Source organism: Stegostoma tigrinum, chromosome 1 (assembly GCF_030684315.1).
Source record: "Stegostoma tigrinum isolate sSteTig4 chromosome 1, sSteTig4.hap1, whole genome shotgun sequence".
Classification (NCBI taxonomy): Eukaryota; Metazoa; Chordata; class Chondrichthyes; order Orectolobiformes; family Stegostomatidae; genus Stegostoma; species Stegostoma tigrinum.
The window spans coordinates 7,617,913-7,635,744 of record NC_081354.1 but is presented as its reverse complement, the minus strand read 5'-3'; the positions used below and the strand labels follow the sequence as shown (position 1 = coordinate 7,635,744).

At 44.5% G+C, this 17,832-nt stretch overlaps 1 protein-coding gene across 3 annotated transcripts in view; it reads left to right on the top strand.

Moving 5' to 3' along the window:
* Window positions 1–17,832, top strand: part of grid2 (glutamate receptor, ionotropic, delta 2) — a 961,209-nt gene that overhangs the window by 800,863 nt on the left and 142,514 nt on the right. For all 3 annotated transcript variants that reach the window (XM_059650188.1, XM_059650127.1, XM_059650148.1), the window contains one exon: window positions 12,779–12,917. In XM_059650188.1, coding sequence (XP_059506171.1) covers window positions 12,779–12,917 — 139 coding nt within the window. The remainder of the gene's footprint in view (window positions 1–12,778; window positions 12,918–17,832) is intronic.

Sequence of the window (17,832 nt, the reverse complement as noted above, 5' to 3'; positions counted from 1 at the left end):
AGCACTCTGTTCCTGATTGCTCCCCATAATCTTTGAACCCTTTAGCTCCATGAGCCATCATCTAACTCCTTGTTGAAAAAAAGGATTTAGGGACTAAAGGGTGAGGTAACATCCAAGTTGCAGTACAGCTGTCCCACCAACGCAACAGAAAGGAAACATCGGTCCTTGAGTGACACCTTTTCCTTGTCCAACTACATTAAGTGGGCGTGCTGGTGTCGGACTAGGGTGGACAAGGTCAGAAGTCACGTGACACCAGATTATAGCCCAACAGGTTTACCTGAAATCACAAGCTTTTGGAGCGCTGCTCCTTCATCAAGTGAAGCGAAGAGAGAACCAAGGCATGGTCTTTCGTAATCAGAGAGATCAAAAGATCATGCAACTAGTGTGAGTGGCATGTCAACAGTCTGAATAAGAGTCTCTGCAGGTGATCAAGAATGTTGGACTGTGTGAGTGAACTGTCAACAGTTCAATAACAAGTGAAGAGATAACTATAATCTGATTAATTGAGGCAGTGAGATAATTATTAAAAAATTAATTAGGTGGCGCAGGAGACAAACCCCGAAGTGGCTGGAATAACATGCTAGGTATAAGAGCCACATGCTGAGGGTCTAATCAAAGTAACAAGTAATTCTGTAAAGTCTGTGCCTGGGTTCTGTCTTGACTTCACCTGACAAAAGAGCAGCGCTCCAAAAGCTTGTGATTTCAAATAAACCTGTTGGACTATAACCTGGTGTCACGTGACTTTTGACCAACGTCATTAAAATAAACATTTACATCAGCTGATTTTGTGAAATTTTGCGACGCACACATTGGTTTCCGCATTTCCTGAAAGTGACACATTTTGAAAGTAATTAATTGGTTGTGTTGGATGCCCTGAGCATATCAAACTTTCTGTATAAATGCGAGAGACGTGTTTTTGTTTGGTTCTGCAGTAAGCTCCTGGTTACCTTTAGCTCATGGAAGTATTTTACTTTGGTATGAAAGCAAACATTTTTGGAGTTATCTGTATGTTTTCTTCTCCCTATCAGCCTGGGTGCCACTTGGTCTTGTGGCTCCATTGAATGTGTTACTGCTATCTGTGAGCCAGAAGCTCTGGGTCCCACACTCGGATTTCCTTGTCATGGAAAGAGTGATCATAACACAGATCAGGAAGTCAACAATCAAATCCTTCCAAAATCTCTGCACTGTTCCCCAAAACAAAACAAATTACGTGTACAGATGTGAGACAAGTAGAACAGCTGGATGTCCTTCGGTTAATATCTCATTTCTTGTCTTGGGTAATGAAGCAAGGACATACTGACCACCCTGAACTTGCATGTAGGTAACTGTACAGAGGTAATTTCCGTATAGTGCAACAAAAGTGACCATTACTGTCCACACTACTCCAGATGTAAGTCTCACCAATGCCCTACTCTTGCACTCATTTCCCTCTTGATCAGTCTCAATGTTCTATTATCTTTCCTGATTACTTGCTGTACCTGCATTCTAACCTTCTGTCATATATACACTAGGACACCCAAGTCTCTCTGCATCTCTTGGCTTTACAATGTCTCACCATTTAGATAATGTTTGAAGAGTTTGATCAAGGAGACATGTTTTAAGCATTGACTTGAAGGAACAGAGAGAAGTGAACAGGCTTAGGGAGGGAATTCCAAAATTCATGACATAGACAACACTGGTATCAAAAATGCAGCCAAGGAAGTGGTGGATGAACCCAGAGAGTTGAGAGGTTTGTAGGACTGCAGGAAGTTACACAATCAGTTGGGGGGGGGGGGGTACCATTTATTACAGGCAGTTTCAAAGATCACACATTTAACTTTTAAGCTTTGAGGTTGCATTATAATTCATAGTTTAACCCAATTTCAGATCTAAACAGCCAATAGTTAAAGGCTTATTGTAGATATTTTCCAACCAGTCTTCTCAGTGATGGTATTATACAATCCTGAAGCATTGAGACTTGAACTTGGACCTCCTGGCTTGCTGTAGATTTTGGGCTTTCTGTCCTATGGAGAAACCCAGTTATACTTAGTTACTCGTTAGCATGCTTATTTGACTCAGGGACTATTTCCAGAGATCAGCGTATGTAATTGGCACTTGTTTCAAAAGCTTAGGTTTTCTTTAAATTAAAATAAGGGACTGCAGATGCTGGAAATATGAAACCAAAACAGAAATTGCTGGAGAAGCTCTGTAGGTCTGTCATCATCTAGGAGAAGAAAGTAGAGTTGATATGTCAAGTCTAGTGACCCTCCTTCAAACCTGAGAGTAGCTAGGAAAAGGTGATTTATAAACTGAAGACAGGAGATGGGGGAAAATGAGTGAACAGATAGATGCAATGAGACCTGAGAGAGAGAGAATGGCAGTGATGGAGATGGAGGGATGGATGATAGTTAGCCACAGTCCCACCCCAGAATTTGCAATGATCCTATAGGATGACAAGGTTCTGATATTTCATTTGAATTTGATGTGAGACTTTAACAGAGGACTAAGGTGCCTTCTGTGTGAAATTCATTACCTGCAATATACATTAGTCTGATGTGTCCGATACCTCCTTCAATCCTTATTAGTGTCGAGTTCCTGAATTAAATCTATAAATTGAAAAGCTGATAATGGAGACAACAAATAGGTGAAAATGGTTTGGACATGCTGAAAGCAGCCAACGGCACAGCAAAGTGTGGGGAGTGGGTAAAGGAAAAAGGTGCTCAGGCCCTAAAATTATTGACCTCGAGCTCCAAGCAATCCTTAGCATCTCATTTTCTATTTGGAGATCCTGCTGCCTTTAGGACTCAATCTCAAGTTCAATAATTTTAGGTCCAAAAGGCAGTTGGATTCCCAAGTGGAAAATGAGATGCTGAGATAACACGGTATAGAGCTGGATGAAAACAGCAGGCCAAGCAGCATCAGAGGAGCAGGAAAGCTCATGTTTCGGTTTGAGACCCTTCTTCAGAAATGGGGGAGGTGAAGGGGATTCTGAAATAAATAGGAAGAGAGGGGGAGGCGGATAGAAGATGGATAGAGGAGAAGGTAGGTGGAGAGGAGACAGACAGGTCAAAGAGGCAGGGTTAGAGCCAGTGAAGGTGAATGTAGCTGGGGAGTTAGGGAGGTGACAGGTCAGTCCAGGGAGGACGGACAGATCAAGGAGGTGGGATGAGGTTAGTGGGTAGGAGATGGGGGCGAGGTTTGCATGGGGCTCGAGTTCAATAATTTTTGGGCCTGGGCACCTTCTTCCAAGTCCTTTACCCACTCCCACACCCCAGGCCTTGTCATCACGTAAGGCTGCTATCAGCACAGCCAGCTCACTTTCAATCTACTTATGGTCTCCATTCTAACATTTTCTTTCTCCCTGTTTGCAGTCATCTGTTCTTTTCCCTCCCTCACAGGCATTTGCTCTCTCTCTCTATCTGTGCTCCATCTATGTGCTCACTCTATTCACCTCCCAAACCCTCAGCACCACCACCCCTCCCCCACTGCACTCCTCACCCCTTGTTATCAGCTTATATGCCACCATTTCCTAGCTACGGGCAGTTCCGAAGAAGGGACACTGGACTCTAAACGTAAACTCTGCTTTCTCTCCATAAATGCTGCCAGCCCTGCTGCATTTCTACAGCAATTTCTGTTTTTGTCTTGGGATTTGTTATTTGGTGGTCATGGCTTCTACAGGCTGAACACTCAAACTCAATCCTTATGTGTATTTTCAATGGTGCTGAATTATACATGTTCCTCATGCACCTGGAAAAATGGTATTATTGTTTTCCTGTAGGAAATGCTCTTGCCATCACTTCTTTCATATCCAAATTAATGGAACTGTCTTGAACCATCTTCCTAATAGGAAACTACATTAACATTCATCAGTTGGAAGTTTAATGTTTTGGTGAAGAAATAGTAAAGCAACATGAACTTTGGTGCCATTTAGGGGTGTATTATTTGACAGTTCCATGTTGTTTATCTTGCATTATCTTCATTTCAACAATAGGTTTTCAATTTGTAGATTTAATTCAGGAACGTGATACTGATAATGGTAGAAGGAGGTATCGGATACATCATATTATTGTATATTGAAGGCAAAGAATTTCACCCAGAAGACACCTTAGCCCTCTGTTAAAGTCTCACATCAAGTTCAAATGAAATATCAGAACCTTGCCATTCTTTAGGATCTTTTCATTTTCAAACAGAACTGCAAAATAGAAAATAAATGTCTTGTACAACGTACAGTAAATAAAATCTGAAGGAATTTTGGGAAATGTTACAAGCAATGTTTCTCAGGAAGAAAAATAGTGAAACAATCTTGACGTTTAATTCCCAAACAGAAACTCTGCAATTTTCTTTCATGAGCTCCCTCAACTAAGTAAGAACTGTACTGCTCATCGTTTATTATTGATTCAGTATTACTCAACAATTCTAAGTTGTTTGTAGAGATAGTAGGAACTGCCGATGCTGGAGAATCTGAGATATACAAGCTGGATGAGCACAGCAGGCCAAGCAGCATCAGAGGAGCAGGAAGGCTGATGTTTCAGGCCTAGACCCTTCTTCTAGGCCTGAAAAATCAGCCTTCCTGCTCCACTGATGCTGCTTGATCTGCTGTGTTCATCAGCTCCACACCTTGTATATCTACGTTTTTTGTAATTCTGTTTTGTACCTGGGTGAAACTGGCATTTGTTGGGCTTGAGCTCATTGGCTCTCCAGTCATTCAAAGCAGGATCAACAACATTGCAATGCCAGACTGGGTAAAGATGACAGAGTCCCTTCACTTAAGGGCATTAGCAAACAAGATGGCGTGTTATGCCAATTCACAATTGCTTGTAGGTTAGCTATTAATTCCAAATTTTGCTGAATTCAAATGTTACCACATGCCAGGGCGAGGTTTGAATCAATTTCCCCACAGAATACAAGCCTTAGCTCTCACACACTAGACCAGTGACATTGTCACTTCACCACAACTGCCTCCTCTGTTGCAGCTAATTGTACACACCTTGACCAAGTGGTGACATGTTAATAGCTGTGGTTTGGAGCTGCTATTCAGTTGTGCTGGCTTTTCTTGGCTTAATCCGTCTGATAACAACAACATCTGATAACAACAATCTACAGAAAAGAACATAGAACATAGAACATTACAGCACAGTACAGGCGCTTCGGCCCTCGACGTTGTGCCGACCTGTCATACCAATCTCAAGCCCATCTAACCTACACTATTCCATGTACGTCCATATGCTTGTCCAATGACGACTTAAATGTACCTAAAGTTGGCAAATCTACTACCATTGCAGGCAAAGCATTCCATTCCCTTACTACTCTCTGAGTAAAGAAACTACCTCCGACATCTGTCCTATGTCTTTCACCCCTCAATTTAAAGCTATGCCCCCTCGTGCTTGCTGTCACCATCCTAGGAAAAAGGCTCGCCCTATCCACCCTATCTAACCCTCTGACTATTTTATATGTTTCAATTAAGTCACCTCTCAACCTTCTTCTCTCTAATGAAAAGGTCACAGAATTTGAAACGCAAATTAAGTGTAGCATTACTCAGTGTTCTGTGACATTTCGTAGAAATTTTAAAAGCATTGCACTGGAAGCAGGCACTCAGCCCTGAGCTGCCAATGCCTCCCGAGTAAGTGAGTACATTTTGGGCTAATGGGTTTTGTTTGCCAACCATTGAGAAAGCTTTAAAAACTAGTCTGGGTCTTTTCAGTGAAGCAACATTGACAGGTTCATTTTAAAAGGTTTTGCAATTCTTTTTGACTATCTGAGGAACTGACGCCACAATCAAAGTACAAAATTGTTTTCAAATGTTTTGTTAAAACAATTTCTAGTCACTTGCAACCTTCTGGTAATCTCTTCGGCCCTGAAAAAATAAAAACACCTTTCACCCACAGCTACCTAGACTACACCTCCTCTCACCCACCTTCCTGCAAGAATGTGATCCCCTACTCCTGATGCCTCATCCTCCACCATGTCTGCTCCCAAGATGGGGCGTTCCACTCCCAAACATCCCAGATGTCCTCGTATTTCAAGGACCGTAGTTTCCCCCCTTTGATGGTTGAAAATGCTCTTGACCACTCCTCTTGCATTTCCCGCACCTCTGCCCTCACACCCCCTCCCTGCAACACAAACCAAGACAAAACCCCCCTTGTTCTCATGTATCACCCCACTCACCTCTGGATTCTCCACCACTTCTGCCACCCGCAATCTGACCCCGCAACGACCCCACTCCTATCTGCCTTCCACAGTGACCACTCGCTCCGTGACTCCCTCGTCTGTTCCCACTCGCCACTAGCCCCACCACCCCCGGCACCTTTCCCTGCAACCGCAGGAGGTGCTACACCTGCCCCTACACCTCCCCCCTCCCCGCCATCCCAGGCACCAAACAAACCTTTCACATCAGACAGAGGTTCACCTGCACATCAGCTAATATGGTCTATTGTATCCGCTGTTCCTGATGTGGCCTCGTCTACATCAGGGAGACTAAGCGGAGGCTCAGAGACCACTTTGTAGAGCACCCATGCTCTGTTCAAGCCAAATGACAATACCTTCCAGTGGCAAACCACTTCAATTCCCCGTCCCACTCCCACTCCCACTCCCATCCCTGGATGACATGGCCATCCTGGGCTTCCTCCAGTGTTACAATGGCGCCACCCGGAAACTAGAGGAGCAGCGCCTCATGTTCCCCCTTGGGAGACTACAACCCACAGTCTCAATGTGGACTTTACCAGTTTCAAAATCTCCCCGCCCCCGGCCTCAACCCATGACCAGCACCCCCCTCATTCCCGTGTCCTTGACCTGACACAACCTGCCCATCTTCTCTCCCACCTATCCGCTTCTCCCACCTCACTGACCCATCCCCACCACCTGCACTCACCCATCACTATCTCACCTACCTTCCCCAGCCCCACGCCTCCTCTCTCTACTTATTTCAGAGCCCCCTTCCCCCTCCCCTATTTCTGAAGAAGGGTCCTGACCCAAAATGTCAGTTTTCCTATTCCTCTGATGCTACCTGGCCTGCTGTGTTCGTCCAGCTCCACACTGTGCTAGCTCTGACTCCAGCATCGGCAGTTCTTACTGTCACTTCTAGTAACTTAAGTCAGTTTGCAAATAGGTGGAGGGATTGTGATTTAAAGTGCATTTTTTATTAACTTAAACCTCTTCAACTGCACTAATCAAACTTGACTGAGTTCCTACCGTCAAATAGAACAGAGAATATTTTGAAAGCAAGATAACAAAGTGTGGGGCTGGATGAACACAGCAGACCAAGCAGCTTTTGTGCTCCTGAGATGCTGCTTGGCCTGCTGTGTTCATCCAGCCTCACACTTTATTATCTTGGACTCTCCAGCATCTGCAGTTCCCATTAGCTCTGATCAATATTTTGAAAGCAACTTCTTTTAATTACTTTTCAAATGCTGCCCAGTTCTGTTGGGTCAGAGCAGATTTTGCAATATGCAAATAAATTTGAGTGGGAACTCAGGAATGGGGAGGGGAAGGATTTTCCTCATGAAGCGCCGGGTTTGGGGTGTAGTTTATGGCATATGATAGCACCCTCTTGTGGCTTTTTGTATATGTGTCTCTATCCACCAGGCACACTGTTCTCTTTAGATAATAAAATGTGAGGCTGGACGAACACAGCAGGCCAAGCAGCATCTCAGGAGCACAAAAGCTGACGTTTCGGGCCTAGACCCTTCATCAGAGAGGGGGATGGGGGGAGGGAACTGGAATAAATAGGGAGAGAGGGGGAGGCGGACCGAAGATGGAGAGTAAAGAAGATAGGTGGAGAGAGTGTAGGTGGGGAGGTAGGGAGGGGATAGGTCAGTCCAGGGAAGACGGACAGGTCAAGGAGGTGGGATGAGGTTAGTAGGTAGCGGGGGGTGCGGCTTGGTGTGGGAGGAAGGGATGGGTGAGAGGAAGAACCGGTTAGGGAGGCAGAGACAGGTTGGACTGGTTTTGGGATGCAGTGGGTGGGGGGGAAGAGCTGGGCTGGTTGTGTGGTGCAGTGGGGGGAGGGGACGAACTGGGCTGGTTGAGGGATGCAGTAGGGGAAGGGGAGATTTTGAAACTGGCGAAGTCCACATTGATACCATATGGCTGCAGGGTTCCCAGGCGGAATATGAGTTGCTGTTCCTGCAACCTTCGGGTGGCATCATTGTGGCAGTGCAGGAGGCCCATGATGGACATGTCATCAAGAGAATGGGAGGGGGAGTGGAAATGGTTTGCGACTGGGAGGTGCAGTTGTTTTTGGCGAACTGAGCGGAGGTGTTCTGCAAAGCGGTCCCAAAGCCTCCGCTTGGTTTCCCCAATGTAGAGGAAGCCGCACCGGGTACAGTGGATGCAGTATACCACATTGGCAAATGTGCAGGTGAACCTCTGCTTGATGTGGAATGTCATCTTGGGGCCTGGGATGGGGGTGAGGGAGGAGGTGTGGGGACAAGTGTAGCATATCCTGCGGTAGCAGGGGAAGGTGCCGGGTGTGGTGGGGTTGGAGGACAGTGTGGAGCGAACAAGGGAGTCACGGAGAGAGTGGTCTCTCCGGAAAGCAGACAGGGGAGGGGATGGAAAAATGTCTTGGGTGGTGGGGTCGGATTGTAAATGGCGGAAGTGTCGGAGGATAATGCGTTGTATCCGGAGGTTGGTAGGGTGGTGTGTGAGAACGAGGGGGATCCTCTTGGGGCGGTTGTGGCGGGGGCGGGGTGTGAGGGATGTGTCGCGGGAAACCTCCTCCCTCACCCCCATCCCAGGCCCCAAGATGACATTCCACATCAAGCAGAGTTTCACCTGCACATCTGCCAATGTGGTATACTGCATCCACTGTACCCGGTGCGGCTTCCTCTACATTGGGGAAACCAAGCGGAGGCTTGGGGACCGCTTTGCAGAACACCTCCGCTCAGTTCGCAAAAAACAACTGCACCTCCCAGTCGCAAACCATTTCCACTCCCCCTCCCATTCTCTTGATGACATGTCCATCATGGGCCTCCTGCACTGCCACAATGATGCCACCCGAAGGTTGCAGGAACAGCAACTCATATTCCGCCTGGGAACCCTGCAGCCATATGGTATCAATGTGGACTTCACCAGTTTCAAAATCTCCCCTTCCCCTACTGCATCCCTCAACCAGCCCAGTTCGTCCCCTCCCCCCACTGCACCACACAACCAGCCCAGCTCTTCCCCCCCACCCACTGCATCCCAAAACCAGTCCAACCTGTCTCTGCCTCCCTAACCGGTCCTTCCTCTCACCCATCCCTTCCTCCCACCCCAAGCTGCACCCCCCGCTACCTACTAACCTCATCCCACCTCCTTGACCTGTCCGTCTTCCCTGGACTGACCTATCCCCTCCCTACCTCCCCACCTACACTCTCTCCACCTATCTTCTTTACTCTCCATCTTCGGTCCGCCTCCCCCTCTCTCCCTATTTATTCCAGTTCCCTCCCCCCATCCCCCTCTCTGATGAAGGGTCTAGGCCCGAAACGTCAGCTTTTGTGCTCCTGAGATGCTGCTTGGCCTGCTGTGTTCGTCCAGCCTCACATTTTATTATCTTGGAATCTCCAGCATCTGCAGTTCCCATTAACACTGTTCTCTTTTCTACCCTGCACATGCTAGAATTGTAATTGTGGCCAAAATCGAATCTCAGCTCCCCCACCCATGAGTCTGATTTGAATTGGAAGGTCACCCAGCTACACCCACCATTATTTTATGTTTAGCCCCACCATTCTGCTGAAAACAATTTCCGTCAGTAGCTGAAAGTGTGAGCTAGTAGGAGTGTATTGAGGGGAACAGGGCACTTCATAGAAATGTATAGCACAGAGACAGACCCTTCGCTCCAACTCATCCATGCTGACCAACTATCCTAAATTAATCTAGTCCCATTTGCCAGCATTTGGCCCATATCCCTTTCAACCCTTCCTATTCATTTACCCATCCAGATGCCTTTTAAATGTTGTACTTGTACCATCCCCCACTGCCTCCTCGGGCAGCTCATTCCATACATGCACCCACCCTCTGTGTGAATATGTTGCCCCTCAGGTCCCTTTTAAATCTTTCCCCTCTCACCTTAAACCTATACCCCTGTAGTTTTGGACTCGCTCACTCTGGGAAAAAGACCTTGTCTATTCACCCTATCCATGCCCCTCGTGATTTTATAAAGCTCTATGAGGTCACCCCTCAGCCTCTGATGCTCCAGGGAAAGTAGCCCCAGTGTGTTCGGCCTCTCCTTAAAGCTCAAACCTCCAATCCTGGCAGCGTCCTCATAAATTCCTTTCAGCTTTCACAACATGCTTCCTACGGCACCTGATGCCTGAGTGTTAAGGAAAACCAACAGGGCATCTCCTGAAATAATCTTTGGACGCTGGCATTGAGCCACAAGTCTGCTCCTCGCCTGAGGGTGCAGCACACCTAAATAAAAGCAAGTCTCCTTCATCTCACTGTTATTTCATTCTACTCTGACAATCCTGCTCATGCCAGACAATGCTACAGTTTCCATTCTCGCCTTGACTATAAATTGTTCATGGCTGGGTGTGCAAATGTAAAACTGATTGTAAAATCTATCAGACATGCATTGGCCAAAAGGCATGCACAAATATGAGCATCATCACTAACTAGAATACCTGAGAATGCTACACTTTAATGTCAAAGTACGTTGCAGGATTTGTATGGTGGTTTGAGATGGTTGATTAGTTTTTTTAAATGCTTCACCTCCTAGTTGCCTGTTTTTACAATCCTGCCAAGACCTTAATTCAAATTATCCATGAGATGAAAGGAGTTGATCATTCTCAATTACTTTAGATGGCATTATGCAGAATTTACAGGGAATTCAGTCACTTTACAGGGAAGTGTCAGGGAAAACCACACAAGTAACCTCACACTCAATGTCATCTCACCCTATTTGCATAACCTCATCTGCTGCATATTCCTTTCCACTCCGTATGCTTGTTTAACTTCTCCTTAAATGCACCTGTGCTTCAAAAATTACATATGGTTATACAACACTTTAACCGATTGAGAGACATACATTCACCAATCTCGGTATTTTACTATGGTGCTGCCTTATTCTCTGGGCAAGGGATTTTGTCCCTGCTTGCTGCTAGAAGTGAATGGAGCTTGTCATTTGGTGGATGAAATAGCCTAGTGGTATTATCAGTGGATTTTTATTTTAAATTCGGAGACCCAGGTATTGTTCTGGGGACCTGGTCTTCAAATCTGACCATGGCGTACAGTAAAATTTAAATTCAACAAAACAATCTGGAATTAAGAGTCTAATGATGACCATGAATCCACTGTCAATTGTCAGAAAAAAACCCATCTGATTCACCAACGCCATTTCGGGAAGGAAACTTCTATCCTCACCTGGTCTGGCCTGAATGTGACTCCAGTCCAACAGCAATGTGGTTGACTCTTAACTTCCTTCTGGGCAGTAAATGCTGGCCAAGCCAGTGATGCCCACTCCCATGAATGAATGTTTAAAAAGTTGACAGAGTTGATCCATGTACTTTGTGAAGCCCAACAGCTTTAACTGCAGCAAGGGCTAGTAGCAGAATAAAGGAGAAGGCTATGGGGGCATCTTAGCCCATCACACTAAACCCCAACAACTCTACCTGATACCAGGGCTATTTGCCTGCCTCCCCTCCCCTTTTTATCTACCTGCCCCCAAGACTTTCAATCCAGATCCTGCCCCCTCCCTAGGACCTACCAGTCTATCCCCAGTGAAAGCCCACCACCCCATTTCCTCACCACACTCCTGGTTTAGCGAGGCCCAGGACTGAATATAGTCCCAGCAGGAGGTCACTTCTTTTGGGATGCCGGCAGACACAAAGCCTGTCTGAGGCCAGTTCATGATTTTTGCAGAGCCTTTGGTATATGGGGATGTGTGAGGTGTGAGAGGGGAACAGGGAGGTCCTCCTTCTCAACATATAGCTTAGTTAGTGGGTTTGGTGGGAGGGATCACTGCAATACCATTGAATCCAGCCCCAGGTTTTTCAGGCCAGATGATAAAACATAATGGAAGAGGTACATTTTAAGGAACGTCTCACAGGGAAAAAATAAGTCAGAGAGGTATAGAGGAAATCCCAAAGCATGGGCATTGAAACATAGAAAATAGGAGGAGGAGTACATTATTTGGTGCTTTAAGCCTGCTCTGCCATTCACTATGATTATGGATGTTCATCCTACTCTGCTCCCTGTTCCTGCTTTCTCCCCAGAGCCTTTGATCCCTTATGGCCTTAGAACTATAATTAACTCCTTCTCGAAAGTGTTTAGCGCTTTCTCTCAATTGCTTTCTGAGGCAGAGAATTCCATCAGCTCACCAATCTCTTGGTGAAGAACTTTCTCCTCATCTTAGTCCCAAATTCTTAGACTGTGAGCCCAGCTCTGGTCACCCCTAGCCTTCAGGAATAACCTTCTGTATAAACAGAAAAGGTGAGGTGGCTGAAATTGGGAGTGCTCAGTAGATTAAAATTAGTTGACACAGAAATATTGGGGATTTGCAGGGCTAAAGAGCATTTCAGAAATCGAGACTGGAGGGGTCCATGAAGCAAATTGAGAGCATGGATGAGACTTTACAATCAAGGTAACCAGCAGTCAATGTGGCTTAATGAGCGAGGGCAGCTGAGTGAGTGGGTTCCATGCAAGTTAAGTGTAATGATACCCATGTTTGTTTTCATTGAGGACAATTCTAAGAAACCTCTTGCTCAACTCTTCCAAAGAAAGCTAATCAAACCAATTTGTTCAGCTTGATTTTCCATACCACTTGGTTAGTTTATTATTTGCAGCATTTTAACTAATGGTGTCCATTTTTTTGCTCTTGGTGCAGGTGGAGAGGTTCCTTACACTACGTTAGCTACTCGAATGATGATGGGTGTTTGGTGGCTTTTTGCTCTGATCGTCATATCCTCCTACACAGCAAACCTGGCAGCTTTCCTTACAATCAACCGCATTGAAAACTCCATTCAGTAAGTACTTACTTCAGGTGCCATTATCATGCAACTATTTCATGGTTAGATAAAGTGCGGTGAATGGATTTTGTTGCATCTGAAATTAGGACCTTGATGATTCATTTCTTACAGTGACAAAATCCAATTTTCTACAATGACAGCATATCATAATGGAATGAAATCAATATATTATCTTAGCACTAATACCTTCAATGTATAGTCAAAACCACAAAACTGAATGGGAAAGAATGATGAAAGTAAATTTGACTATGTACAATTGTGTGACTATCTTCCATTTGCACAAAGCTAGAAGCAACTAAAGTATTTCAATTCACTGAACTGCTTGGATTTTCTTAAACTGCTATCTGCATGAAGTTTTCTTTAATTCATTCATGACACTTTAGCACTGACAAGGCCAGCACTGGTTTCCTATTCGTAACTTCTCTTGAGAAGGTAGTGAGGCTGTCTTCATGAGCCACTGCATTCCAACTGATGGAGTTACGGTGTTATACTGACAATGCTGTTAGGGAGGGGTCACCAGGATTCTGATCCAGCAACACCGAGAGAACAGTAATACAGTTCCAAATCAGGAGGGTGAGTGGCTTGGATGGGATCTTAGTGATGTTCCAATGCATCTCCTGCCCCTGTCCTTCCCTGCAATAGAAGTCTTGTGTTTGCAAGGCACTGTCAAAGGATTCTGTAGGTTACTATAGTGAGTCTTGTAGATAGTACACATGGCTACCACTATGTAATAGTGTGACAGGAGTCAATGCTTCAGATCATCAACGGAGTGCTTCTTATCTGTTCGACACTCACACAGGCCAACTGTTGACTTGTAAGTGGTTGACAGGATTGGTGGGGTCAGGAGGTAAGTTAATTGCCAAAGAACTTATGACGTCTTACATGCTGTTATAGCCATGGCATTTATATGGCTGTTTTAATTAAGTTTCTGGCCAATAGTAAAGTTAAAATTTCCATAGTCCCAGAAGGCCATAGTGCTCTTCTCTCATTCAAGAGAGATGACTGGTGTTGGTTAAACCTGAGGGGCAACTTACCTCATGCTATTGGGTAGTGTATCATTAACTCAATAGTTCTACTTGTTTACTTCCCCTTCAACAAATCCTTGTTTAACTGAAATTACACACATGGCTTGGTTTACAGTAGCCTACTGTGCAATGGGTTACAAAATGAACTTAATTGCAATTAGGACCTAAGGATCAGAACATATATAAATGATCAAGCCCACAACAGAATTCAAGCCGTACCTTTTGACAAAACATACTATCTGACCTTAACGATGTAAATTGTGAGATGATTGTGAACCTTCCTCCAAGTAAAGAAGGTACGGACCCCAATTGTCCTGTCCTTTTGTGGGGTGTTTAGAATATTCCTTGTTTCAGACCCCCTCCCACATCACTTTTTTTTCCAGTCAATTAATGACTGTATTGGTCCCACAAACTGGAAAAAGTCATCAATTTTCATTTCAATTTCTATCTTCCTTTCACCTTCACCTAGTCCATTTCTGACCCTCCCCTTCCTGTCTTCACTTCTCTGCCTCATGATACACTGTCTATTAATATCTATTATAAAGCCACTGAATCCCTCAGTTACCATTTCCACACACCCCGCTCTCTGAAAGAGCATTGTCCCATTTTCTATTTCAGTTGCATCTGTTCTGATGATATTACTTTACACAGGGATTTATCCAACACCTCAATTTTTCCTCAACCAAGGATTCTCTCCTATTTCCCACACTTCTTCCCTCACCCCTTCCTCTTCCAGAACAGTTATAGAGTTCCCCCTGTCCTCACTTTCCACCCCACTGATTCAATATTCAAAAGATGGTTCTATACCATTCCAGAGGCCTCCAATATGATTCCACTATGAAATATATCTTCTTCTCCCTCTCTTCAGTGGGACAAAAACAGAAGTAAGAAAGAACAGTAATGCTCAGCAATTAACATATCAATTAGAGTGGAGAACTGTTCTGAGGTATACAAGTTGAACCAGAATGCTTCATTCACAAATTTTGCTGTCTTTCCTTCTGGATAGCATTCTGACGGACTGTTCCCTTCTTGACATCCTTGCCCACAGACTTCCAATATCTTATCCCATTTCCATGGGACCTTTCTATGCAATTGCAGGATTAACTGCTGTGTCCTCTTCATATTTTCAATTAGGTACTTTACAAACTTCCAGACTCAAAATTGAACTCAACAACTTTGGGCCATGAACTGTGTTCCCTGTTCAGAAATGTTTTCACCAGCACAGAAGAGACCCTTCAGCCCATCAAGCCTGTACCAACCATTCCATACTAATCCCACTTTCCAGCACTTGGCACATTAGTCTTGAATGTTGAAACATTTCAAGTGCTCATCCACATTCTTTTCAAACGTTTTGAGTTTTTTTTTAAGCTTTTGTTTTCAGACAGAAATAATCTTTGTTCTGCCATTAACACCTACTCAGGATCAATGTTTATTTCTTTGTTACAACTATTACCATTCCCTTTGCCTTTTGTTCTGCATTATACTTGGTATTTAAACTTTTCTAGATTCAGTCACAGGATGTGGACATTGCTAGTCAGGCTAGCATTTATTGCCTATCCCTAATTGCCTTGGAGAAAATGTGATAAACTGCTTTCTTGAACTGCTGCAGTCCTTGTGGTGTAGTGATGCTGATAATACTCTTAGAAGGGACTTGCAGAATTTTGACCCAGTGACTGTGAAGAATGGCAATATTATTCAAATATTGGATTGTGTGTGACTCAGAGGGGAGTTTGCAGGCTGTGGTGTTTCCATGTGTCTGCTGCCACTGGGTATGTTTGAAGCAGAGATCAATAGATTTCTAGGTATTAAAGTTATCTAGTGTGGAGGGGTATTGTGGTAAAATGATGTTGAGATAGAAGATCAGTTGATCCAGTTGGAGGTAGAGCAGAGTCAAGGGGTGAAATAGTCGACCCCACCTTTATTTCCTTTGTTCATAGAAGCTTTATTTTTAATATTTAATTAACATATAAAGACCAATAGTTTTTGTGTTAGGTAAGGGCCCTATGAGCTGCACAGATTGGGTGGGCAAGCTTGTTAACCAGCATTGCTACACTTTTTATGTTCCTTTATTCTCTACCTTTCCTGAACAACTTATGTCCAGGAGTATTTAACACCCAGTCTTGTCCTTCCTTCACCCAAGCCTCCATCACTGCCACGATATTGTAATTTCACACTGAAAATCATGTCTGTTAATCCCCAACTTTATTCACTTTACTCCATGCATTTACACGTTAACTCTGTTCTGGGCTTCAATTCTTTCTGCTTTACTCCAAATACAGCTACTAAGTTGCTAGTGTCAACTGTATCTCCAAGTATTTTGCAAACCCTATCATTCTCTAGTAATATTCTCTCTTTGTTCTCACACTCTGACAGGTTGGTTTAAAACCCTAACCCAACAGCACTAGCAAAACAGTCCTGCAAGAAACTCAGTCTCAGTTCTGTTCAGGTGTAACTCATTCAGCTTGTACAGATGTCATCTTCCTCAGGCCAGCCCCAGTCTCTCCAAGAATCTAAAGCTTCCCCACCTGGACCATCTTTCCAGCCACATGTCATCTGCCTTATCCTCATAACACTGTCCTCACTTGCATGCAGCACTGGGAATAATCCAGAGATTACTGCATTCAAGGTCTTGCTTACTAACTGTCTACCTAGATCCCTAAGTTTCCCAAAGTTCTGTAACTCCTTGGCTAAACTTCTCACTGCTGTCGCTGTCTGTCGCTGTCTGTCGCTGTCTGTCGCTGTCTGTCTGTCTCTCTCTCTCTCTCTCTCTCTCTTTCTCTCTCTCTCTCTATCTCTCTATCTGCCTTTAAGGAATTCCTTCAGACCAATCATTTTAGCTAGCTTTTGTACCCTTTAATTTATTTCTTTATGCAGCTTGGTGTCAAATTCTGTTTGATAACCCTCCTGTGATGTGCTGTTTATATGTCAGTTAAATGTTAAAAATAAAGATCAACAATTTTTGTATTAAGTAAGGACCCTATGAGACATGAGACTATTGGGCGACTCGTTATCAACACTGCCATCCCTCCTGCAAGTTTTACAATAGTTAATTAGCAAATTGCTGTTATTTTCAAGCACCTTTATATGCTTTCGAATCAGCTAGCTGTAACTTTTATAGTTTCAGACAATGCCTTGATAGCTCTCTCATGTCATACTGTGATGCTTACTTTTCTGTCTATTTGTTAAATGTGGGCATTGCTGGCTGGCCAACATTTCTTGCCCATCCCTAGCTGCCCATTGAGAAGGTGGTAGTGAGCTGTCTTCTTGAACCACCTGCTGTGGGTTGACCCACAATGCCATTAGGGAGGGAATTGTAGGATTTTGACCCAGTGACAGTGAAGGAATGGTGATATAGTTCCAAATCAGGACGGTGAATGGCTTAGAAGGGAACTTGGAGGTGGTGGCGTTCCCATATGTCTGCTGCCTTTGTCCTTCTAGATTGAAGTGACCATGGGTTTGGAAGGTGCTATCTGAGGATATTTGGTGAATTTCTGCAGTGTATCTTGTAGATAGTACACACTGCTGCTACTGAGCGTCAATGGATTTCTCAACCAAGCAGGCTGCTTTGTCCTGGATGGTGTCAAGCTTCTTGAGTGTTGTTGGGGCTGCACCCATCCAGGCAAGTGGGGAGTATTCCATCACACTCCTGACTTGTGCCTTGTAGATGGTGGACAGGCTCTGGGAAGTCAGGAGGTGAGTTACAGCAGTATTCCTAGCTTCTGACCTGCTGTTGTAGCCATTGTGTTTATGTAGTGAGTCCTGTTGAGTTTATGCTCAATGATAACCCCCAGGATGTTGATGGCAGGGAGATTCACTTCTGTTAGAAAACCGTTCATGCCCAGGAGCTATAGTGCAAAATCTTATTGAATGAGGGGCTAGTTTCAACA